The sequence below is a fragment of the Danaus plexippus genome, chromosome 15 (genome assembly GCF_018135715.1).
Source record: "Danaus plexippus chromosome 15, MEX_DaPlex, whole genome shotgun sequence".
NCBI classification, from domain to species: Eukaryota; Metazoa; Arthropoda; class Insecta; order Lepidoptera; family Nymphalidae; genus Danaus; species Danaus plexippus.
In genome coordinates, this window is record NC_083547.1 from 4,641,504 (window position 1) to 4,667,320 (window position 25,817).

At 33.3% G+C, this 25,817-nt stretch overlaps 1 protein-coding gene across 3 annotated transcripts; it reads right to left on the minus strand.

Annotated features, from left to right (window-relative positions):
• Window positions 1–2,450: 2,450 nt before the first annotated feature.
• LOC116766260 (transient receptor potential-gamma protein) lies at window positions 2,451–14,417 on the minus strand. Of its 3 annotated transcripts, none has more exons than XM_061522714.1 (18): window positions 14,355–14,417; window positions 13,248–13,328; window positions 13,130–13,172; window positions 12,840–12,967; window positions 11,185–11,553; window positions 8,760–9,290; window positions 8,438–8,672; window positions 7,874–8,017; window positions 7,308–7,447; window positions 6,935–7,181; window positions 6,398–6,524; window positions 6,027–6,222; window positions 5,720–5,911; window positions 5,500–5,541; window positions 5,184–5,367; window positions 4,738–5,101; window positions 4,040–4,388; window positions 2,451–3,825 (listed from the first exon to the last, which is right to left on the minus strand). In XM_061522714.1, the coding sequence occupies exons 1-18, from the start codon at window positions 14,415–14,417 to the stop codon at window positions 3,643–3,645; spliced, it is 3,618 nt and encodes a 1,205-aa protein (XP_061378698.1). In that variant the 3' UTR covers window positions 2,451–3,642. The 3 variants fall into 3 exon arrangements, with proteins under 3 accessions (XP_061378698.1, XP_061378699.1, XP_032511954.2); XM_061522715.1 differs by lacking the exon at window positions 14,355–14,417 and adding an exon at window positions 13,894–14,104 and having other exon boundaries at window positions 4,780–5,110; XM_032656063.2 differs by lacking the exon at window positions 14,355–14,417 and adding an exon at window positions 13,894–14,101 and having other exon boundaries at window positions 4,738–5,110.
• Between the last annotated feature and the right edge of the window lie 11,400 nt (window positions 14,418–25,817).

The following is a 25,817-nucleotide window of genomic DNA, read 5'->3' on the forward strand; positions in this document are numbered from 1 at the left end:
GTGCTTATTTTTTATTAAACTTCGCACCGTTATATACAAATATAATGTATAAATAAACAACAACTCTTTACAAAATATAAATCGATTGCGGTCGCGTGCACGTGCGCCGCGAACAACTAAACACGTGAAGGCCTCCGGTGATACACTCGCACTCGTGTGACGTCACGTCCTGTGTGCGTTCTCATTGATTATAATAATAAGTAACCACAAATTATAATTAACACGTGTCCATACACCAGCTTCTAAAATTCCCAAAGAATAATTCGTTACTCAATATTACTATGGACGAATGTGCCACTAACAGCGTCTCGATTTCAAATAACGTTCTTAATTCGATTTTTTTGTAAGTTATCTCGCCATAAATAATTTGAATAATACAGATAAAATATAAATTTAATTCGATGATCATACCATGCGCCAGTCATAGTGGTTATCTATAAAGTTTTGAAAAAAAAAATTTACACTGTTACAATTTCAAATAATATAAATAAGAGCAACTAATATAAATATAATATTATTTTAATGCTGGGGAAATGTCTAACATCCGTCTACAGACTATCTTTATCATACAATCACATTAACGAATCATAATATGCGTCGTTTGAATCTAACTAACATTCAAATACATAAATATATAGCTACTACACATAATCGGTCTAAGAACAACAAACCGCTAAATCAGATTACAGTTTCCAGTTAGCTTCTATCTTTAGTTTATGTAGGGACTTTAGTCTTTAGGTATTGACTAGAATATAAGGTTAAGAGAATAGTGATTCATTGCAATCTCAGCGATCGGGTAATTTGTTAAAAACCTTAGTTTTCGTCAATCTTCACTTATAACCTCTCGTAATTATTTTTCCAGATCGTTACTTTAGCGTAATAAATAAAATTATATGAACTATTAATATAGATTATTTTTATTTACCCATTTCTAAGTTCTAAATATTTTTTATTTCCAAAAGTGTAGAATAGCTATTATTATAGTTTTATATATAAGTGGTTCCATTCTAAGCCCCTGTTAATTAATTAAACTGTATCCGAAATAGTACTAGCTATCTCTACTATAATTGCTTCACATATATTTTATATAGTCTACTTAAAGTACACATTCAAATATATTTCATTAAATGCGATGTTCGAATACTTCAAATGATAGTTAATTATTTATCCCCAGTACTAACTTTTATCGTTTATCTAAACCCGAATCGTTTAAAAGATCTGTAATCATAAATCATCATATGTACCTTACTGTAAGTTGTAACGCTATAGATTATTAAACGAAATCCAATTAAACTGTCGGTTTTAAACAGAGGAAAGAACTCTTAGAGAGTACTTGCTTATGCCTACTTGTTAAGTACGTTTTGGTACTTGAAAATAATAATGGCTATAGATTTTCATCTTGTGCTTTTGTGTATATATTATTTGTGTAGTATATGATGTACGTTTATTTATAATGAAAACTTAAAATCTAACCGCTTGTTAATTTTAAGACCAATTTCTTTTATCAAAGAAAGACTTCACAACAGTCGGTCTTTCAGTATGACGATGAAGATTCATACTAGGCACACTATAAACTTAGCACTAGATGAACCGTCACACTGCAAACTTTTTCATTTTTTAATCTTCTTAGATGAACGTAGGTACTGAACGAGAAACGGGAACCGCTTCGTATGTAGTGTAATGATCCAAACTCGTGGTAAAGATGCTTCACCCCTAATAAAGATTGCATCCGTAATATACCTACAGCCGACAATTTCCAGGTCACGATTTCCTACTTCTCACTAAGAAGTATATTTACTTATACGAAAAACACAATTAATAATGATATACACATTTTGTGAACTAGTTTTAGTAACATTATTTATTTGTTTATATTAATGTAGTTTTAATATAGAATTGTTCACTTCTCTATATATTTTTAATTTCATAATAATGGTAATGATAACACAATATCCTGCATTTATAAATTCATAAGTGTATTCCTAAATTCATCGTACGTAAATTATTTGCGCACTTCAATATTTTTAAATTTTAAAAACAGAAAAAAGCATTACAATCTCATGGTTATTAAAATAAATTTGAAAGACGAATTAAGAACAAAAGACGAAAACATTTGTTGTACTATCCGATTTCAAATTAATTAACGGCAAACCGGAAACAGCTGCTGCTTGGGTGTCTTAGGGTGCCACAATTTAATAATATTTGATAGAAGCAGTCAGTTGAGTACCGTAAGTATAACACCGTTGCCTCATTTATAAGAAAGTTTTTAACTAATAATAATTAAAATTCCGGAATGAAGTTGCATTTTTATATTCCTTTTGAGGTTTTTGTGACTCTACGAGATACGTGAGTTTAAGGTGTATGTGATAGATCATATCAATGTGACGCTGCAAACCGAAACCAGAATTTCCGTATAGTCAAAGAGACTATTATTATTTTTTTATAAAAAAAATTCCTTTTATCGAATTTCGGGGTCCTAAATAAAGAGTGTTTGCCTTTAAAGGTACAAAAAACTTTTAGACTGTGTTTGAATGTTGGTACGGTTGATATATATAACTTAAAATTAATTGGTTTTAAATATATATTTTTTATATTATGGAACAAATAGGTAAATACGATATAAACCGGAAATTATTTGAATAGGCTTTATCTACAGGCCGCGTGCCTGTAGATTGGTTTTATTTTCATAAATTTTGTATTTCGAATTGGAAACATTTCTTAAACCAAGTGCATATTAGGACCTAATGCAGCGAGTGATTTTATATATTTTTATATTACTATTAAACCACGTGTGCGTTATGTATATAACTTGATGACAGGTTGTTCACTGAGAGTTCGACGACGACACGAATACATTCAATTATAATTAAAGAAACACATTGAAACTGTCGGTATTGAGGTAAGCAATGTACACACGGACTAGGGCTACATAATTAATGTGAAAGTGCTCGAAGCCAATAATAATTTAATTGAATTTAATCTTTAAATAATATTGCTATTAATTAATTGGACAACATGTTTCACATAAAATCCCTGTTTCTTCTTGTTAGTCCTAAATATGAACCATTCTCGTGGACAGAATAAATAATATCTGGAAAACCTTCTGGAACACATTGTATTGTATAATTAATCTATGTATAATTTGATATTTCTAATTATTCGGTATACATAAGTCGTATATAAAATATTTTAGTTTCCTAATTTTAATACATTCTTCGTTTATCTTTGCATCTACTTAACTAATTGGTGTTCGTTAAATATGTTCTCATTTAAACAACTACATTAATTATTATTTATATAGGATACAATTTATAATATCTAGTAATCATATGTCAAGGTACCGATACTGATCGCAGAGTTGGGTACTTGTACCTACTTCATATGACCTTTTTATAAATTTGATCATCGATCACTTTCATTTAAATACGAATTATTAAATTACGCGTAATGTTAATTGGACAGTCATTACGTACGACAATGTTAGTTCAATATTTGCGCTGATAGCATGTTTGTTTCGCTATAATTCGCCATCCTCTCTGGGCCACTTATTCTACTTTATCTATGTATCATATGCATAGAACCTTTAATCCGTACAAAATCTCGACAAATGTAGTAGGTATGGAGGACGCCCGAGAGATGGCGCTAGAGCCAGCCAGCTGAGTGGTGAGGAGCATGTCCATGAAGTGGTGTCACTCCGGCCAGGCGAGCGAGGGCCGCACACCGCCCACAAGTAGCGCCGTCCGCACCGCCCTCCTCAGCTGCGGGCTCACCAGCTGCCGTTGGACTAGTCTCCGATGTTGCATCGTAGCCGCATTGTCCGCATGCCTTACATAAAATATTTTATATCTTGATTAATTCATATTACAAAGTAAGCTATAGTTCATAAAAGAAACGATAAAATCAATATGTCGTGTTATTGTGCTTAAATTTATTATACTAAACGACATTAAGTCAATGGAAATTGAAACGTTGAATTACACGTTAAAATTGATAAAATAAAATCTGATTATTAAATTCAACTGGGTTAGACACCACTTACTTTTTGCGCATCGTCGTCGAGACTAGCCAGCAATGGTTCACGACTGCCACCCTTAGCTTGTACACTCTCTGTGGTAGTGGACGGTGACACTGTTGGTGGCGGTGGCCGTGGAGCCCGCGGTGGTGCGATTGGAGGCGGTCGTGCGGGTACAGAACTGGCTCGTTGAAGAGCCTCTGCCACCCCGGCGACTGTTCGCTCGCCTTCCGCAGTTCGTCGTGAGTCCGAAAATTTCTTGCGTTTGCGCTTCAGTGCCGCGAGTGCTGTTAACGGATGTAGCGGGCCACTGCGTATACTGCCTCGTTCTGGACTACGCTGTGAGTCGCTGCCGGAGTCAGAACGTTCGCTGCCACTGTTATAAGATACCAACATTTTGGGTATTTGAAAAACGATAGGTTTTTTTGAAAAAAATATATATATACATACAATATGTGTCCAATACAAAATTTAACACGTTAAAAATAATATACATCATTGTGAGAAGCTATTGGCGGGGAATACTCGGTGGTTATAATTTCAGAGACTGGTATTTCTAGTTTGGTAACGGAATAAAGGGAACAAGCTTAGCAAGACAAGACTTAAACGATTAAATATCGGAAGCATTAGTCTAACATTCAAGGAATATAAGTAGTACTAAACAGATTACTCATTATGATCGATGTGACTATTGATATGAGTATGAGTTGATTAGTTATTAATACCTGGGTGAAGGACGAGCATGATCGCATACGGAGTCCTCAGACCTTGAGCGGCCAATGAGTCGAGAGACACGAGCAGCCCGAGCTGCTTCTATAATAGTGCCCCAACGTCGTTTATGTGATGAGGGCTTACGGCGTTGGGCGCCCGCGCCCCCTGCGCCATCTGATAGACTTGATTGACTCGTCCTAAGCCTTCCTCCTAGCAGAGCTGATAGCGACGCGTGGTGTGCTCCATGTGAACCACCATGTTCATGGTGAAGTGACGCCAAGAACTCGTCCACGGGCGCTAAAGACCCGCCCGGTGCGATGTTAAAACCTTTCATTAGCCGCCGTTCTTTCTGGCGGTTCTTTTTACCGCCGCCGCCACCTGAAAGACCTGACGGTTAGCTTGATTTTACTTGTTCTTAAATAATCAACTGCGTACAATATGAATGTTTGTTATTAACTACCCGGTGCGCCAGCGTTCGCTGTGGAGGTGTTCATGCCGGAGTTCCGCAGTATTTCAACCAGTTCGCAGCGGAAAGCGCTCACGTCCTGTTTGATTTCGTTAACGTCATCTTCAGTGACGCCACCGCACTCTGCACGTCGCTGTTGGACTGTCACGTAACGACGAACTAAGTTACGCATTATTGCCTATAAACGGTACAAGTGAAATTTTTAGTTATGTTGTATAAAACGCAAGTATAAATAAATCCTGACAAGGATGTGAAAACGTTTTTAATTATTATTTTTTTTTATTCGCAATACACTTTTTTTGTAACTTACCTGATAACGGAAATCACGCTCATTCGCTTGTTTCGCCTTTCTCTGGAAAAAAAAAATTAAATTCACTCTTTCTTACTAATAGTTCAGTCAGTAATAGTTTTTCCGGAGTATTTAATCCATCGGTATTATTTATCCTTGAGTTTTCTAAGCGATGGTGAAATTCTAATAACGAATCGTTAAAAATAAATTTGTTTCATCTTCCACCAAGTGATATGCCTACCCGTATCGTCCTCATGTGTTCGCGTTTAGCGCGCGCGTGTCCGCACATGGTACGCTGCAGCCAGCGCCACGTGTACAGCGCCGACTTTGGTGACGGGATAACATTAAAGGGTGGCGGCGCCGTCCCTCCTTCCTCAAAGTAACTGATCCATAGTTTACTACGTGCAAACTTCCACTCGACGTCCGCGCGTTCCTGAAAGTTTAATATTTTCTACATGTTTTGATGGGCACATTAGCAAATTGTCTATTTGATATCAGCCAATCGCGCTAAAAGACGTTATATGCGTTTAAACAAATGGAGTACTCACCGAAATCAACTGATACGAGTGATTCATCATAGCGATCAGTAAGTTAAGCAACACGATGACATTAATAACGGCGTAGGTTCCAAACATCAGCATTCCCCAGAAACGCGTGAATATTTTAATACCGTCTAGTTCAAACGAATCTAAGTCCACCAATCCAAAGGCTGCCCAGAATAGCGTCTGCATTGTCTCAAATAGGCTGAAAAGTTTATTTAAAGTACATATTTCAAAATCAAGTAATAAATTACGTTTGATTTTTTTTCCATATTTAAAAACTGTTTAAGTGATTACTTAAATAAAGACTTTAATCTTGTTAAGAAATATAGTATCAATAATGTTATAGTACTTTCAATTAAAAAATTTGTTCTGCTCACTTGGCAAAACGTCTCCATACGACACAGGCATCCGGATCCGGTAGCGTACCGTTGGTAGCAACGGGAGAACCAGTGGGACAACGTTTCTTCTCCATGTCAGCATAATACCACAGCAACTGATTGAGACCTGTAAACAAACAAAAAAAACATTATTAAAAAATATTACAACATGATGAAAAAATAGAGCGGTTTTGTGAAACTTGATACAGCTGAAACTTATTTTGGATCTCATGCGTTCAACTGAACATTTGTCGACAATTATTCCAAGTATATAATTAAATCCTCGTTTTTATTCTTGATAATAAGAAAATGAGAATATCGTGGTAGACAAGATTTCCATCTAAAAAAATAATTAGTTGAATAAAATAATAGAGCCATATTAAAATCGAGCAAAAAATTTACAATTTATTTTTTAAATTAAATTAAAAAAATAAATACGGACATAAATGTAAATAGGTGCAACATAGGAAAATTGAGGCGATGAAAAGTTAATGATATTATCATTAATACGTATTGTTTGATGGAGTTATTGCTTACCACATGAAAAAGCGAAAATTACGAGGATATCCAGGACGAAAAACTTCAGTATATCGAGCACCATGCGGCTCAGAGACACTTGAAGCGGTCCCAGGTGAGGATTCACACTGAAGATATACACCAGCTTCAAGCTGCTAAAAATATTGGCAGCCGAGAAAAGGCCTTCAGAGAGCAACATAGGATCCCATGCGTCCCATTTCTCTCGGGGTTGATTCCATTGCAGTCCTAAGCCCATTTCTCTACGAACCTGAAATTTGAAGCTTCTAAATATTTACAAACAAAAATATAAATGGATGAAAATATAAATTCAAAGACCATTTTATAACAACAGTTTTTAAATTTGTTTAATTTGTTACAATTAAAAACACACTACCTGAAAATGTGACACGATGCGGAGCGCGACCGTGGCCACGTAAAGGGAATTGGTGACGAAATCGATAACGTTCCACATGTCGTGTACATACTCACGCAGCCCCATGTCCCAAAGCTGTTTCACTTCACTCCATATGAGACCTGACAAACAACGAATATTTTTTTGTGAAGTCTCTATCAAGTCGTTACATGTGTATGTACATTTACAATAAACGGAGCATTGCGATTCTCTTGTAGACTTTGCTTCTATAGGAAAAATCATTAAACACGATTTTGAACCAGTATTGTAGCTCTCAGGATAGATATATGATATATACTAGATAGACTAATAGAATATGAAAACCAAAATTAATGTTTAAATTAAATCATACTTCGCTACTTTCTCTTCTTTTGCTTTAATTACACTATAGTTTTCGTTCTTCTCAAGGAACACTTTATATTTTTATTCGTTGAGAAACTTTACTGGCATATTATGCACGAAATGCCTACTAATAGTTGTATGTAATCTATTTTATACTTTAGCTCCAAATGTCTATAATCTATTTATAACATGATATAAGCACTGACCGCTGACCCAGGCCAGTATCAGCCATTCGACGAGAGAAGGTGGCGCTCCACGACGAGACAGGGGCGCTGCGTGTTGTACTGGTTCCCCCCAGAGGATTCCGGCTGCAGCCGTCTCAATACGCTGCGAGGCGAGTATTAGCAGGACTGTCAATAAGACATCTTTTCAATCCCTCGGTCGTTAAATATAAATAACATAATATCGGTTTTATTTCACATACCTTTGAATGATAATACAGTTTAAGATAAAATATCAATAGAAAACTTTCTACAAATAGTTAGCGAAATGCTCAGTATTAAAGAACATTTAACAAAACTGAACAATGGCTATTAAATTCCGGTATAATAAAAATAACATATTATAAATCTATCAGCGAATAATACGTGGTACTAGAATAATAACAGTCGGTAAGTGCTGCGGTTTTTATTACTCCTCTATGATTGGTAACATATTGAAAAATGTGTTTGTTAAAATGTGAGAATTTTAACGTATAATTTATTATGATCAATCTGACCTTACTTTCGATACGTAAGACGTTATTTGTTATATGTTTTTTGTTTCCTTACATAAAAACATAAAGTAGCTTGCCGAATGACACAGGAACTTGATAAAAGGTTTTCTTAATGTGCGTCCGGCGGTTGAGTGAGGAGCGGCGATGTAGGCCAGCGAGTACAGTGGAAACATAACGCCGATCCGAACCATTTCAGCTGCTTGTAGCAGCATGTTTTTGCGACGAAAACCTGGCACGCTCTCGTACCAAATCGAAGCCAGCAGTTGTTGCACATTAGGATGAGCCACGAACTGTGATTATATAAAAAAATATTTTGTTTGGTACTAATTTCTAATTGCTAACAAAACTAATTTTCTGCTAAAATATTTAATAATCACCTTCTTTTGACGTAATTTTATAGCTAGTTTAAGACGAGATAATCGCATTCTTTCCGGAGCACCAGGTTCAGCTAGAGGAGCCTGTGGCGATCCCGTCTCATGATTAAGAAGCACTTCCAATTCATGAGATGTACGAGTGTGGTCTAATAGCGCTGTAGCAAACTCTTGACATTGAACCCGCAACTCCTGATATTCGGTTTTAAATTCATGTTCTAGGGCCGACAGCCGACGGAGCTCCCATGATAGTTCAAAAGCCGTAAGTATTGGATCTTTGGATGAGAGGGCAATTAATGATGGAGACGCCAGCGCCCGATATGCGTTGATACGTGAACGAGAATGCCGTAGAGAGTCCTCGCGACGTGAACGAACACATTCGTCGCAACCACAACGTACATCGTGAGGTACCGGCAGAGCAGCGCCGCGGTCCAATAACAATTTTATGATCTCATAGCTATCACGGTGTGCGGCCAGAATTAGTGGTGTGATATCCGACGTGAAGGTGGCCGTCTCCGGAGGAAGAGCTTCCCAACTCTACAAATATACGAAAAACACTATTTCAATATTATCATTAATTTCTATTTATTAACGGTCATAAATGTAAACAAAAAACGAGAAATAATTAAAAGCCTTAAATCAAGTCCTCTGTTTGAATAAATTGCCTGAAGTCCACTACTACGACTACTTATTATTATAACTAATTCCAATTACGAACTTTCATTAATTAAGAATGCTAATTTATTTTAAAGCTTAAAAGTATTTAAATCATTTCAAGTCTCTTTCTTTAGTAATAAATTAAGCAGTTGTAAATTATTCCATGTCCTTAATGTAATTTCTTTTCTTATAGTTATCAGGATCCGAAATAAATACGAAAATATGAATGGCTCGTTATATTCCGACCAAATAGCTATGAAATCATAATCAAAATAATGATAACAAGTTTTGAAATAGTAATAATTGTAAAGCGAAATGTTCCAGTCACGAAGCGTCTCATTACTTTCATTGTGAAAATGTTCATATTCGCGTACAAAAGCAACGTCGGAAAAAATAAATTTTGATAAGCGTAAAATATAGTATAGTAGTTTCATGTATTTAGTTTTATATCTAGACGTGAAAAACTATATAATGTTTTTTGTTTAAGCACGCAGTTATAGATAATACGAAAATGAATTTTTATTAAAGCAAAATTATGGAAACGGCTGCAGTAAAGCAATTTACTTCAGCGGCAGCTATTAAGTAGGTATTATAAAACAAAAATAAAGCTCTAAGACATATATATATATATATAGATATATATCGTGGCAGCAAGAAAGACGATCAAAAATCAAAATAAACTCTATGCTATTACCAACTTATGACTTATTTCCTTTCCTAAATTTTTATTACTACGGAAGTTTAAATTTACCGTCGCTCTTTAATTCATGAACATTAACTTTGGTTACTTCAAACGCTCCGTTTACAGTATAAAGCTATGAACTTGTGGATACGGTAATAATAGGTCGATAAATTATCAGTACATGTACAACGAGTTGCATCCGCAAAACAAACGAACATTTTAAAGTTCTTCATTTATAAATCAAGGACTATAATGTTAGTAACAAATCTGTGTCGATACTAACGACAGATATTATCAACGCTTATTTCCACTATACGACCTGTACAAAGTACACATAGCTTCTCTAAATAGATTCCATTAGGTATAAGATACGGAATCTTGATAAAAATTAAGTCCCATTAGTTTAATTAAAAGCAAACACTCCGTTGAACGATATTATAATAAGAATTATGATAAATTTATTATGTTGAAATTTTATATTCTTAGTAGAAAGAAGCTGCAAAAATTAATTACAGTTCGAGGAATTGAAAATACTTGATGCCTTAAACTCGATAGCTTTGTGATGTCATGATAATATAAAATGATTTTTTAGTTATTAACTTTATGGAAGTCTAAACTAATGCAGATTTTGCTATTAACGATTTGTTGGATACATTATTTTATTTTATTTAATAGCAATATAACATTACCGTCACTTTCGTATAAAAACGATATCTTAAACTCTGATCCCATTTGTTAGGAAGACGTGAGGATCACCAAATGAACCCAAACATCGCTATCATCTTATGGCTTCCATTTTATAAAGGGAAGGCCTTTATCGGATACAGGGTGATGTAGAACCCACTCGTGATTAGGTAAGGTGAGAACCTTTATGGAAATGAAACATCCACACCTGTTTTAAAAAGATGAAACGGAAACTAATCGGAATGATTACATCCATGTTAATTTAGCGTAACAAAACCACGCAATACTAGTTATTAAACACAATAACTAATTTTTAATAATTAATTCCATTATATCGACTATATATTACGTTAAAACATTGAAACGAGGACTAAATATAAATAATTGAATATTAGAAATCATACATACATGTAATTCTCCTGGCTTTCGTGTTCGTTCTTCGTGGTCAAGGAGAGCTTCGACCGCCTCAACGAATTCCTCGGATATGGCGTGCAGTAACGCATCCCTTGTTTCAACTCCAAACTCCAAAAGCAGCTCAACCATCTCTAGATTCTCGTTGTCAATAGCCATGAGAAGTGCACTGCGGCCCAAAGGGTCCACACAGTCTACATTAATATGTCCCGTGTCCCGAGCTCGTTGTAAAACACGCCTTGTTCCTGCCACATCTCCTCGCTCGACTCCCAACAGATACTTCTTCTCTTCTAGCGAGAGCACGGCCATTTCTTGATGAGGCCGCACTACATTTTCCTCCTCTGTCATCCCATGTATACTGTGTCGCTATGAAAAAATATTATATATTGATTATTCATCCCACCTTTATTAAGATACATTAATAGCATACTTATCACTTATGACAGGACATGCTTATTTATTTGCTGGTTCACAAAAATATCGTAAATAGTTTTACTTATATGAATATATTGAGACGTTGCTGGATATATTTGCAGTATAATTTAAAAGTCTCTATTTCCAATAGATTAGACGGAAGAATGGCAGTCTAAATTTTGGAACCGGATATATTGACAACTGGGATTTTGGAAGTAAATTAATTTTTATAATTTGTGTAAAAATAATTTACTTAAACTTAATATATTCCGTCAATAAACGTCACCTTATAATATATATATGATAATAACGAAATTTGTTGTTAAATCATTTGCTTAGATTTTTTGTTGTACTAAGATATTGAGATGAATTTATTACTATATATTTTTTATTAATTCCTGAATGTTTTATTTTTTTAACTCCAACTATATTTATTATTTATAGACTCCGTTTTTTCTTTATTTTATTATATGAATTAAGACACTAAAACAAAAAAAAAAGATAGAAAGTTTTTGATTGTTACTATCTAAATAAAATGAATACAAACATACGCTGATGTTAATTTGCTGTACACAATAAGATATACGATGTTAATTTAACTAAATTGTTATATTTTCAAATGTCTACTTACGGTATAGTAGATCTCACACACATAACGTACAGATATTTTTCTTATTTATGTTACCAGAATAACTACAATCCAGCAGCTAACGATACACACAGTTCAATAATTTACAGTTTCAACATTAACGCTTATAACGTGGGACGTAATTTGCTAAAAACTATTAATCTATTTAATAACTCGCTTATACGACTAACGACACGCATAAATTTTTGCGTCGAAAGATTATTTTCTTGCAGACGTTAACGCGAATTTCATCATCAATAGTTTTTATAAGATGACCGACGATAAAAATGAAGTAGGTCAACTGTTAATGGTGAAATGTCATAGGGCCGCTGTCGAAGTGTCGAAGGGTTCGAGGGCCGATACACTCATTATGCAAATGGGTCGGGCGGCACAAGGCGAGGAAGAGGGCGGTGCTCCGACAGCCGACTCCACTCCTCGCTCTTACGTGTTGTCAGTAGCCACTGGAGGGCCATTCAAGCCATCCAGTGTATAACAAATTATACGTATTTCAATATAAAGTTATATTAAAATAGATTGTTATGGCGCTAAAATTATGTTTACTTTATCATAAACAAAATTATGCAATTATAATATATAATTCACGGCTCACCTTAACTTTGTGGTCAGGCGGACGTGGCTCCGGTGCAAGCAGCGCGCCCATCTCCACGCGGCAGGTGGAAGGGCGCCGGTCACGATCACGGTCACCGCTGCCACCCGACATCTCGGAGCCTCCGCTCTCTGCAAACAGAACACCTAAGACCGGCGGCCGCGCCCGCAGCGCAGCCGCCGCCTCCAGCAAGCGCTTCGCAGGCGACCTGGCTTATTCACCGCCTTACAATGCGGATGGATATATTTAGAGCAGATGCGTGTACTAGAGCCGCAATCAGATCAAGCACTTACCGGCACCGTCGCCCCGAGCGCCATCTCGTACTCGTTCGGTGAACTGCAACATACGAAAGTTTACTAACGCCTCTAGCAGGTTCAACGTTAATCTTTATCGGAAATATAGCGCTCTTACCTGAACACGACGCACGCGCCGCGCGGCTATCTGCCGCGAGTGGCGGCGTAGCGCCTCCAGCCTGATGGTGCCGGGAACGACCTGCAGGTTTGAAACTTTCAGTATGGACATATGTACAATATAATATTATTATTTCATAATAACTTTACAGACCAAAATAACTACATATATATAACATAGCTTTAAGATTTAAACCAAGTAAATAATATGAAACAACGTTTCGTCATCACAATTTTGTTGCTACAATTCTTATAATATCTAACATTATTCTTATTACTCTTAAAACTTTATTTGGATTTTTTCTATAATATTTTAAAGGCTTCCATCGTAGTAAAACCTTGTTGTGTACACACTTGTGTGAATCTTCGTATACTAAAAATAAATATTATAACTAAACGCTTTTCCGTTTTAAGAATGCTATTAAATCTAAATCGATCTCTGTTTATAAAATGAAAAAAAAATCAACATAAAGCTTATTCGCAAATACTTCAAAATAATCTGGCACGAGTCATAAAGTCTGCTTTGTTTGATTACGATCGACATGGATAAAAAGGAACGATGTCTGTCTTTTTTGTTTACTTATTCGAGCCTGCTGAAAATTCTTTCAATCTAAAGAGCAGTCGCTTTATATAAAAATGTTACTTACTTTTGTGAAATTTAATTAACACCACTCGACAAAAACAATTTCAATTATTGTCTGATCAAGATACCATTACATTGTTTGTTATCACTTTTGATTAAACACTGATCTTAATTAATTAATTTCTTTAAGCTTGTTAACGGATCATTATCCACGAGATGATTCAATATATTTAGACCAAAAGAACTTAATAACCGATAAAAATGTCACTTGTATCAACATAATTAATAAAATACTAAGGAAAACAACAGTCATCCAATTGAACTGGAACGCAAAGATCAGAAGAGAGGGTTCTCATGGTGGAGTGATGTATCTGGGTGAGGGAAGGGTCGAGGTCCGGTCACCTACCGTCGGTCGCCGGCGGGTGCACGGCCGCGGTCGTAAATTCTATTTTAAAGGAAGATGAAGATGTAAAGACGGCGGCGCACGTGGCGCTGAGGCGGGGTGGATGACGGAAGCCGACTCACCGGGAGCCGCGCGCTCCGCGCACTGCCGCGACCGCCGCCCGCCCTGCCCCACATGCCCCGCATGCCTCGGCCCGCGCCCGCCCTGCACCACCTGCCCCAGCCCGCCTTAGGGCCGCCAGCCGTTCTCCTGTCGTTGTCGATTTTCTTATCATCGCTGACTGAATTTTCCAGATTTAGACTATAAGGTTAAACTCGAGCATTACGACATATACTCGTACAACATCTCGATCCTCGTTTTATGATACATATTAATAAAATCCAGTTATAATATAACCAAGTTATTTATCAAACTTAATATTAAATACTGTAAGTTTGACAGGAAATTGCTTTTGGTTTGATGGAATCTTTAAAACTACAGGAAGCCTCGAGGAGTTCAAACTAAACGATTAAATAATTTCGTAGTTAAATAGATATGTGGGCGTGTAGAAACGATTGGCGCCGGGTCATAGAGGAAAATTAATGAAATAGCCTTTTTTAAATTTCATTAACAACTATTGCAGTTTAGTCGACTTTTATGTAATTATAAGTATTATTCTTCATATTTCCTATTTAAATATCTAAATATTTTCTATATGCAAGAACAAAAAAATATATTAACATTAATTCTTTATGTATGTTTAGTATATTTACCGTCCCGAAAAATAGGTGTATTTTTCTTTGTTTTCAAAAATAATAATATTATTTTAATAGAGCCCATGAGAATGATTTTAGAATTTCCGATGCTCCGTTTTAAGGTCAGACATATATTCTACTACATAGGTCATGATAGATGCCAAAGCTGGAGCTAAATATTGACCTAAAACATTTTAATTGTATTAATATTATTTTTTTTTGTAAACTATTACATCATATTTATCGAAGTATTCATACTTGTATAAAATTTCTTTAAATGGAATCCCTTAGAATCGTTTCAGTACAAGCAAAAAATTTAATAAAAATAATTATTCTTTGTGACTAATTTTTAAACACAAACATTAAAATTATATAAACATTTGTTCAAAACAAAAATATACTGAATCGAAATTAATGTTCTGAGGATTAGCAAAATTCACTTGGTTTTTTTTTACATTTTTACAATACTTCATACTTATGTAACATGAAATATGTTCATGTGACTTGAGATACATACATATTACCTTAAGCCGATACGAATATATGTGAGGTTATGTGAACGGAATTCAATTCGTGGCATGGACATTAAATTCTAACCCGCGACACAATTTCATCATACATTGTAATAATTCTAATGAATTCATAATAAAATTTATTTTAAATTAAATTAAACTAATAAAATTAACAAAATTTATTAATTTTGTTGACAGATAATATAAAAAATATAGCTTGTGAAAAAGTTTTTTTTTTAAATAATTTCAAACGGCAGATACCTATCCATGTCAAATATAGGTATTTGAAATGATTTCCAATCACTTGATGTCAGTTCGGGAATCAAGTCGGAACGTAATAAAAAATAGTACCCCGGTCTAGAAATGTCCTCAAATTTTCGATAGAACTTGTAAAGCTGGTGATTTAATGTACATACATACATAGATGCATTATTGCTGTGAATATCTAATAAATTTAACGGTCGGTCTATAAGTTATTTACCTGAAATGTGAGGTAAATTATATTACTCCGCTGTAGTTTCATACTGGTAAGCCTGTAATTGAGAGGAAAAAGTTTTGCTGGTGAGTCAGAATTTAGTTATTGAATGTATGCATACCTAATAGTTTTGTTCCGAAAATGAGTTGTTAATAGTAATGACCAACAAATTTGTGATGATAAATAATAAAACGTGTGATAGCAATAATTAACACATTACAAAGACAGAAGTGAGGCTTAAATCAGATTCTTTCCTACCCAAAAACTTTAGATTAAATAAGGGGGTATTAACCCTAATAACCTTTTATACACTGCCTCAATTTTTTTCGCATGTCGCAACACGCTTCTGACTAGGGGTAAAGTGAAAGGCATCAGCAAAGTACGACTTGTCTTCTGTTGGCTGTATAGCTTTGCTTTGTATATCTTTTCAGCCATTCTTGCACGTGTTCCATTGTATTTAAATGTTGTGAACAATAATTAAAATACACCTAACAAGCATTTACCATAAAAATTTTCCCAAATATTAAGTTAACATACAAACACGTTTTTAATATCCTTAACTGTATAATGATATGACAATTGTTAGTTGAACACTCAGAAAAAAAAAATAACGTTCAGAAAAAAAAATAACTGTATTTTTATAAATCAATAAATACTATTTGAATATTTTGTACCGTGTATTTCGGAGAATAAAAGCTAAAGCTAATCTATATTACAAAAAAAAAATTCAATTACTATTACACTCACATATTGCATAATTGCATGTAGTCTTTTATTCAACAATTTATTTGAACATCTAGATACTATTTTTAATAAAAATTCCTTAAAAATGTGAACCAATTTTGATGTCTCCTTTTATAGCACGTTATATAACTACTGTATAATTTTATCATTTATGAAGTTAAGAAAATACTATGACCCGTCATGATTGATGTGAATTCGATACTAATATCCATGTAATGAATTTTGTTATTGAAAAGGACTGTTTACTTTAAAGAAAAAAACTCTCCTTGTTAATCAACTTCATTATCATGTTGTACTTAAAAATGTATTTCATGGAATATTTTTTTAAATATTAAAACAGTCACTTTCTATGACGTTTCCATTTTGTAACGTGGTGTCGTTAAAATAATTCCTTTCTTACTTTTATTCATATTAAATCTATAAATATTTTATTTGAAATATTAACCAACAAAGTTAGACAGACGTTTCCTATCCTTTTGTAATAGATTAATTTATTTTAATTTTATTGTTCTTTTGAAAAACGAGATCTTACGTTTTATTAGTTTGTTTTTAAATAAAATTTCTTAAGACGTCCTTACCCCACAAAACTTTAATTATACTTTTACATGTTAAGAAATTTTACAGTGACTAATCTTCACAATGTTTTCGGGAAAAAGTCAACACATTACAATAGCGGATTTATTTTCTATATCGATATTTCTTAAATTATTTAACCAGAATTAAACTGTCATGATGTCCTGTGCTTTCATGAAATATAATTTATTTTATAAACAATCGGCAGGTAGATAAAATCTCTGATGATTAAAATCAGTAATATTCTGATAATAATAAAAATCATAAAAATATCACATAGTTAATATTTTTCATTATTTTTTTTTAACTTTCAAACTATTATTTTGTGACGAAACAAAATAAATAAATGGCTAAACGGGTGCACTGTTTTTTATTAAATGAAGATGTACCTACTACCAAAGTCGGGCGTAATGCATAAAGAAATCGAAACTTCGACTCTACGTAAAGGGATAATTAAAGCTTTTAATTTCAAAATACTTCCCAACGGCATCGAGCACATTAGCACAACACAATACAGCTTCGATGCCTACAATGAAACAAGATAATAATAAACGAAACTGTTACTTTTCAGATGTTAAAACAGTACAAATATTTTATATTTCACGAGTCTGACTAGAAAACTAGTAGGAAGGAAGTGAAGGCAATCGTACTAACGAAGCCAGTCTAAGACAACAGAAATCTTTAAGTCTCGCCTACCTGGGGTTCTGATATGTCCCTTGAGCCAATTTTCTCACTTATACGTAGTTATTTGTAGCTATATGTATACATACCGATAAATATATTTATAGGCATGCATAAAACAACATGACTATTTCGATATTGGAAATGTCGTTGTAACCAAAAATTACTTTTGTTTTTCCTTACATCATAAGTTTCAAAGTTGTTCTTATAGGACGGAGGAAAACATTATTACAACATATATCAAAGAATATTCAGAATTTTGTATAAACCCGATTATATTTTATATTTCAGGGACATGAGACTCATTTTGTTGATAGTTTGAATGATGCATGTACCTACAATACATCTGGAACCTTCTTGAAACTCAGAATATAATAAATGCGACAGTTTCTAAAGGTTTTTACGATTGTGTGACTTACTTGAAATTAAAATGGGTGTTTGTTTATTATTTCATATATTTATAATATAAAAGGAGAAGCAGCTAAAATTACATGATGTACCAACTGTTCACTTTATCAAATGGGTTATAAACATTCAATTCATAAAACAACATATGTACTTATGGTTTCGGAAAGATATTTAAAAATAGAACATTCTTAATTTAAAAAAAAGAAACATTTTAATGACGTACCATAACACTGATTACATTAATATATTTATTTTAATATTAAAATATTACATAATAACTGTTTTAGAATTCTTAATTGCTTTACTTTATAAATATCAAGATATAGGGACAGTAGCTAATAAGTCATTTATGTTGATACTGGATGGCGCACGGCTTGTTAAAAATCGATTGGATACGTTTGAATGGGAACAATAAAGATGTTTTGATCATCATTGCCATTACCTCCCCACTGTCTCCACCTCCCCAGCCCTACCTCAACCATACCCCAAGATAGGGTTTACAACAAACAGAAAATATGGCTATATCTGTAAAACATTTTTGCATCCGTATAAATACATAAATCATTACAAAATAACGTACTTTGGATAAACGGTGATTTCATCTAAAACTATTCTTATAGTAACATCTGTTTAGTGATCGTAGATGATGGCAAGCATCTGGGTAAGATTGGAAGTAATGCTCCTAGCTGAATCCTTGATTTTTTACGGGTTATTGCTTTTGTAGAAAAGTGACCTTGACTTCTTTCAACAAATAACGATCATTACGCTGATTACTGTTAAAAAGCTTTAAATTGAAAATCAAATAATAAATCTAATCTTAAACCTTGTTCTATTTATTTACTTTAAGACTTGATACGAATTTAAAAATATAAAACGATTTGCGAGACTTTACATGTAGTGAACTCCGCTTGCTTTCATTAATAAAAATCGATGGCCGCATTTTGTGTTAGAAGGATATTGAAAACGGCAGAACAAACGCTTACATGCCTTTAATACTATTAGAAGTTCGCATGTATCGAGTGTCGAAAGCAAATTTCCATTCTTGCAGTCGGTTCCGGGGTAACCGAGAACAGTTGCTTTATTCATTTGACACATGGTTTCAACGTAAGCTCAATTATTTTAAGATTTAACGACTTTAAAAACAAGTTTATATTAATTCCAGTATACGAGGAAATGGATAATGGATACAAGAAAATATTACTCATGGTGTATGCGTGTCCGCACTTTTGTGTTAAATGTATAACTAAATTAATTTGTAGTTTCCTAGCATACGTAGCAATAAAATTTAAATTGGTTTTAAAGGATTAAGCATTTTAGTGAGCCCCTTTGAAATTTTTTGCGGTGAAGTTTGACAGGCCGTAAGTGAAACAAAGTAAACGGCAGACCACAGAATTTATTGGTTTTATAAAAAACAAGAAGCTTTAAATTTGCATCACATAAAGGCTACTTACGGATGGAGATCGTTACATAAATTTACTAATTTACGTGAAATGAGTATTTTTATTTATTGCATGTATAAAGAAAAATACTATATAGACAATGATATTCCTTTATAATTGATATCGTGTATTAAAATCAAGTACAATTTGAAAATCAATAATGAGGTAGTAAGTTTTAATTTTATTTGGTCTTTTTGAGCTCCTTGAAGTCTGGAAAGATCTGTGATTGAAGCTGATATAGTGGTAGAAATACTATGAATCTCATAATATCCAATGTCTTTCAATTATCACCGCTCCCTGTATCACTACTAGGCTGTTAAAAATTCTAAATACGTAATTAACGTCATTGCACTCCACAGCAGTTATATGATGTCATTTAAGATGCTTTGTCATGCTTCATTAACATTCTGTTAAACTAACCAATTTTTATTTATATCCTTTCTGTTGCAATAACTCGACTAACACATTTGAAAATGAAATATTCCAGAACCGGAGGCCTTTCAAAAGTTATACATAAGAGAATAATAAAAAATTGCTAAATAGGACTTTCTAGTCAGAGCTGGTTTCAACCTTGGGTTGGGATTGTCGAAGTCTGCTATAAATTTGATTGGGAAGACTCTTCATAAAAGGAAATCTAAATGTCTATTAAGTTATTGATAGAAACTACACTATAAATTATTATTATAATCTTTTGAATTCATATTAGATTCGAGAATAAATATTCGGACCATAAATACTGTTAGAAATAACCAAAATATTACTTTTCTACTCGGAATTTACTAATTTTATATGATCATTTTTTTGTGTTTTTTTTTTTTTAATTTTTGCGTCAATATATTACATAAATTATTTTGGGATATTAAAATGTAATAAAGAGAAAAATGCTGTGATTGTATTACATAGAGTAGATGTAGAACCAAAAACTATTATTAAAGCTCTACGCTTAATATGAGTCACATGTTGATGTGTATTGATTGATAGGGCTATTGATAGGTACAATAAAACCTCCACTGTTTGTGACAGAAAAAAAATATAAAAACCGTAAAAATAGAATTCGAAAAAATTCTGTCCGAAAACATAAAGGGAGATAAAGACAGCTCATACAATCATGTAACGTATTTTAAAAGATGACTTACAACTTGAAGGTAGAGGCGCGGAGGTCATTTCTAAACTGATATTAAACTAATAATAAGATGGTTAAATCAAAACAAATACTTAAGCGGTGCGCAGGAGGTCACAGAAAAAACTCGCAGACGGATGAGATAACTTTCTACTATTCAGGAATGAATAAAATCACCGTATTGATGCTAAGTGCTCTAATGAAGCATACCAATTTGGCAACACAGCACTTTCAATAATTTTTTGATGGGATGCTCGCTATGAAGGAGTAACTGTTAGATATTTTTATGCAAAGCGTATGAAACATTACAACTACGATTTTCAGGAGTACATATTATATCAAAAAATTACGCAAATTGTTAGAGCATAATTTAAAGATGAACAATTGAGGTCCTAAGATAAATTCTGAATCGTGCACTAGTATCATCAAAAATACCGGTACTATGGCTTGCAAAGAGTTCACCGATTTCTCCTGTTGTCCTCAATATTCAAAGAGGACTTTAGTGCTCATTTCCTTTTGCTTTGCTACAACCAAAACACTTATTATATAAACGGTATAAAGATTCGGATAGAATCAGTGAGAACGTAGTTAACCCCTCCAACAAAAACATGTTCGATACCAAAAAATAGTCCTTCCAGCATGAATCAGCGTTGACTCAAAAAGCTCTTCCCGTCTTGATCAAATCGAGCATTCCAGACTTCATCAGAGCTGAACACTGGCAATCGTTCAGTCCTCCTGGATTATTTTTTATGGTCAGTTTCAGAAAGTAAAGCTTGCGCTAAACTCCATGATCTTTCTTAGAATTTAAGAGAAAGAGTGTGTGCTGATACTGATACATAACCTCAACTTTTAAAAAATCGTATCGCAGCCAATGGATACCACACCGAATAAGTAGTATATATTTTTATATTTATCCATGTATTTCGCTAACCCACTGTAATAATAATAAATGTATCGTGCAAAAAATATATTTTATTCGTTACTATATTTATGACAACACTAAGTATATAATATTCACTCTTCTAAGTACACTATTCAAAGATTATGAGAATATCCCGCTATATAGTATCCTCAGTATGGATTTATTGGTATGAAAATGTAAGTATTGCATGACACGCAATGTAAAAGTAAAAATTTAATTCATATAACTTCTTAGGTAGTATAATTTTCGCAATATTACTAAAACTAGGTACATATTACTTTATTTAAAAAAAAGTTTTGTTTTAGTAAAAACTTGATTAAAAAAAAACTTTTCTGGGAAGCTGCTATTAAATATTCACTTAAAAATAAGTGATTACCTACATGAAATACATTTTTTTTTTCTTCCTTATAAAAACGTCTGAATAAAACTTGATTTGTCCATTGAAGCAGTGTCATTTTGAAATCACTTATCTCCTGATGCAAGGCAATTTTTTTGTTACAGTTTTTTTTTTGTTTTCCTGATGCAATATGGAAGCTTACAACATTTTTCGTAATGTATCAAAACTATTGATCATGTTGAACCTGATTTACTCAATTTGTTCCAATTACCACAATAACGTCGAAAGTTACCCCACATACAAGAACTTTGGTTATCATATTTAGCTCGTAAGCTGTATCCGATAATAGAAATTGCAGAAATGTCGAACATCGAAATCGAGGTAATTAAGTGGGTCACGTTTCATACATAGCCCACGAGATATGTTTTATTATCAGCTGGCTACGAAGCTTGTTAACCGACAACAAATAATATTGATATATATGTATAATACAAATCAATATTTCTGACCGGCACGAATTTATTTTCACTACTTACTTTATGAACGACTGAATGCAAACATTTCTGTTAATAATGATATAAATTCTTATTACTTATTTAGCATTCCATTCCATCTTATATTTTTTTCTTGGCTATATTAGTCAGTCTATATGGTATTTTCGAAAAATCTTGATTAACTGGATATAGTTTGTTCCCTTAAAGCAATTGTATTTTTAGGACTTACTCGCACTGGAATCAAGGGTCGGGAAGCGGGAATGTGGTTATTCCATATAATTCGGGCTAGCTGCATGCGCCAGGCACTGTGGTGGCAGTGATGGTGGCACCGGTGGGTCGCTCCGATGACCTACATCGCACTAATCGCATCACGTGAAAAAGCTCGCGTGCTGAGGTCGTTCACCCACGACCCGCCTCGCCGGCCCTTCAACCTCGATGCCAACGTATTTCTGCTAGATTCAACCCTGCAAATTCGCTATTGTTGAAATCGTTTATTGCAACACAAGCAGTATTTTACTTTTATCGTATACGACTTAACATTCATTATTTTTCCTATACCTAAATTTTTTATTTGAGTTATTACATCATCAATAAACTATGTAAATTGTCAAATAATATGGTATTATAAAACTGGCCCCAAGAGATTACACGATGTCGCCTATAAAGCTATAATATACAAACCCATTCAGTGTACCGATGTACTTGAATACCAATAAGGAAACGCAGCCAGTGTTATTTGTGGTAAGTAAAATTTTTTCATCGACTTCATTTACTAAAGTACAGCGAATGGTTTTCAGGAGCGCCTAGGGCTAGTGAAAGTTGCTATATTAAAATATGAGGAGCGATGTATCTAAGATTATTTAAGACGAGAATTGCAACTACCATTTCTGAACTGAAAAGACTTTAAAAATAAAAATAGTTGTTTTTTTTGCTATGAATATAGTATTTACGGTATTTCTCTAACTGTGCATCGTGTGCTTTTAAAATGACTCTTATTTATGTAAAGTATGTATTTTTAGCAAGTCTTCTCAAAATAAATAATACTCCTAAATTTATAATCAGTTCAAGCATAAAAAAAGATTGAGAATTATTATATTTGTAATACGTTTGTAGTAGTTTTTTTTAACTTAAATTAATGTTATAGTAAGAATACTTTTATTTCAATTAATAATATTAAACTAGAGTTTGCTTCACTTTAATTCTTGATATGCTTGTTTATCCTAGGTTATTTAAATATGATGAGTGTTCTAAAGACTCTGCATAGGTTGTCATCACTTAAGAATGCTTTCAAAGTTGCAATTTTCACCAACACCGTCCTCATAGATGTGATACGCTTATTTCTGAATGCAATCCTAAACGATGTTTTTTAAACATTTCATACAAATTTTTATATTCACATTCAATCAAATTCATATTAAAATAAAGCTGATTTTACCTTTAAAAATAATATTAAATACTTAGAAACTAGCCGAACATGTATCTGCCAGTCAAAAAAATTACATATTTTTTGGAAATAATTCGGTAATTAGTAAATTGTCACTAAGAACAGTGATTTACCTAGGAATCTTGAAAACGTATATCTTGTTATTAAAACTAATACATTAATAATATTCTTTACTTTTTTTGTTATAACTCCAAAGAATATCTATCTTTGCTTTCGCCTGTTAAATTTAATTATGCTATATATTCTTACATCTACTTTTATATACAGGGCTCTCTCAACTAAAAAGTGGAAGGAGCTGAGGCACTCATTAATAGGATGTTAAGGGAAATTTGAACGTATTTGCAAAACCATACATAAAAGTGTTCCTGAAATAAATATTCCACATAACAAATCGATATTATGATACATGATGCCTTTGACAGGTTACGGGTTACCGACTAGGTACCTATATACAAAACAAATAAGATTGTATTGATGTAATGACCAAACTGCTTTTCTAAAGTAAATTAACAGATATCTTTAAAACAAATCGCTATTCTTGTGTAGTCGCACTCGATGTACCTATTTAAAAAGTTAAAGGATACACTTACTAGACGGTACGTTTACGAAGGAGCGCAATCTCGTGTGCTTTTATAATGTTTGTTCAATAAATGGAATACTTATCCTCAACGTTGGCTCTTCTTGTCATTGTTGTACCTTGCATGGTCAAGTATATTGAAAAACTTTTCCAATATCGCCAACAAAGGAACGAAAACATTAACTTCAATTTATACGGAATGTAGTCAACGCCATCTAGTAACGATAAGAGGAAAATAAGATATTTTTTTCAATTTCGGGCGCCTTTTACCAAGTAAAGCTTAAAACCGAATAACAAATGATTAGGATTTTGTTGACATGTAAGAATTGAATGAGATAAAGTTTCTAAATAGATTTGTTTCCCGCTATAATTAAATTTTAAAAATCTACATTTATACGAAATAACGTTTACAAGTAATTACAAGGTAAAACATAATTTTCAAAATGTTGGTATTTAACTTTAACTCTAGCTTGGTCCCAAGGATTATGTTTCTACGATGTATTCCGAGAATCCGCTACGTAGCCTCTTGGGGGGACAATATAAGTGTTAGGTATCGATCGCATCATAAGCGCGATGTCACCAACAATTTTTCTTTATATATCAAAAAAATATTTTTCAAAAATTTACACGCACAATTTGTTATTGCTTCAGTAAAGAAATCTATATCTAGTTAGTCCTAAATTAATAGGAATCCGAAATCTAATATCTTTTTATCTAAAGTTAGGTATAAAGAAAAAAACTTTATTCTTTACAGTTGACATTTCAAAATGTCAGTCTTCATTAAAAGGTCAATTAATATTATTAATACCCTGTAAGTTTTATATTATAATTATAATTAATTGATACCCTGTAAGTTTTATATTAATTAACGATAACCTCAAACTGAATCAAAATATTATACACAGTAAATTATTTACCGTAACTAATTAGGGCATATTAAGCATCTGATTCTGATTTTTTCATAACACAAACATCATTACATATATCTGTGACCCATTGTAGAAGAGAATTTAAAAGTTTTAGGTTGGGGGAAAAGAATTTCATTATTATTATATGAACCTCAGGACTTCATTTAAAATGCTTTGGATAGTTGTATATGTAACGTTTCGTTGTATGATTTGTTGA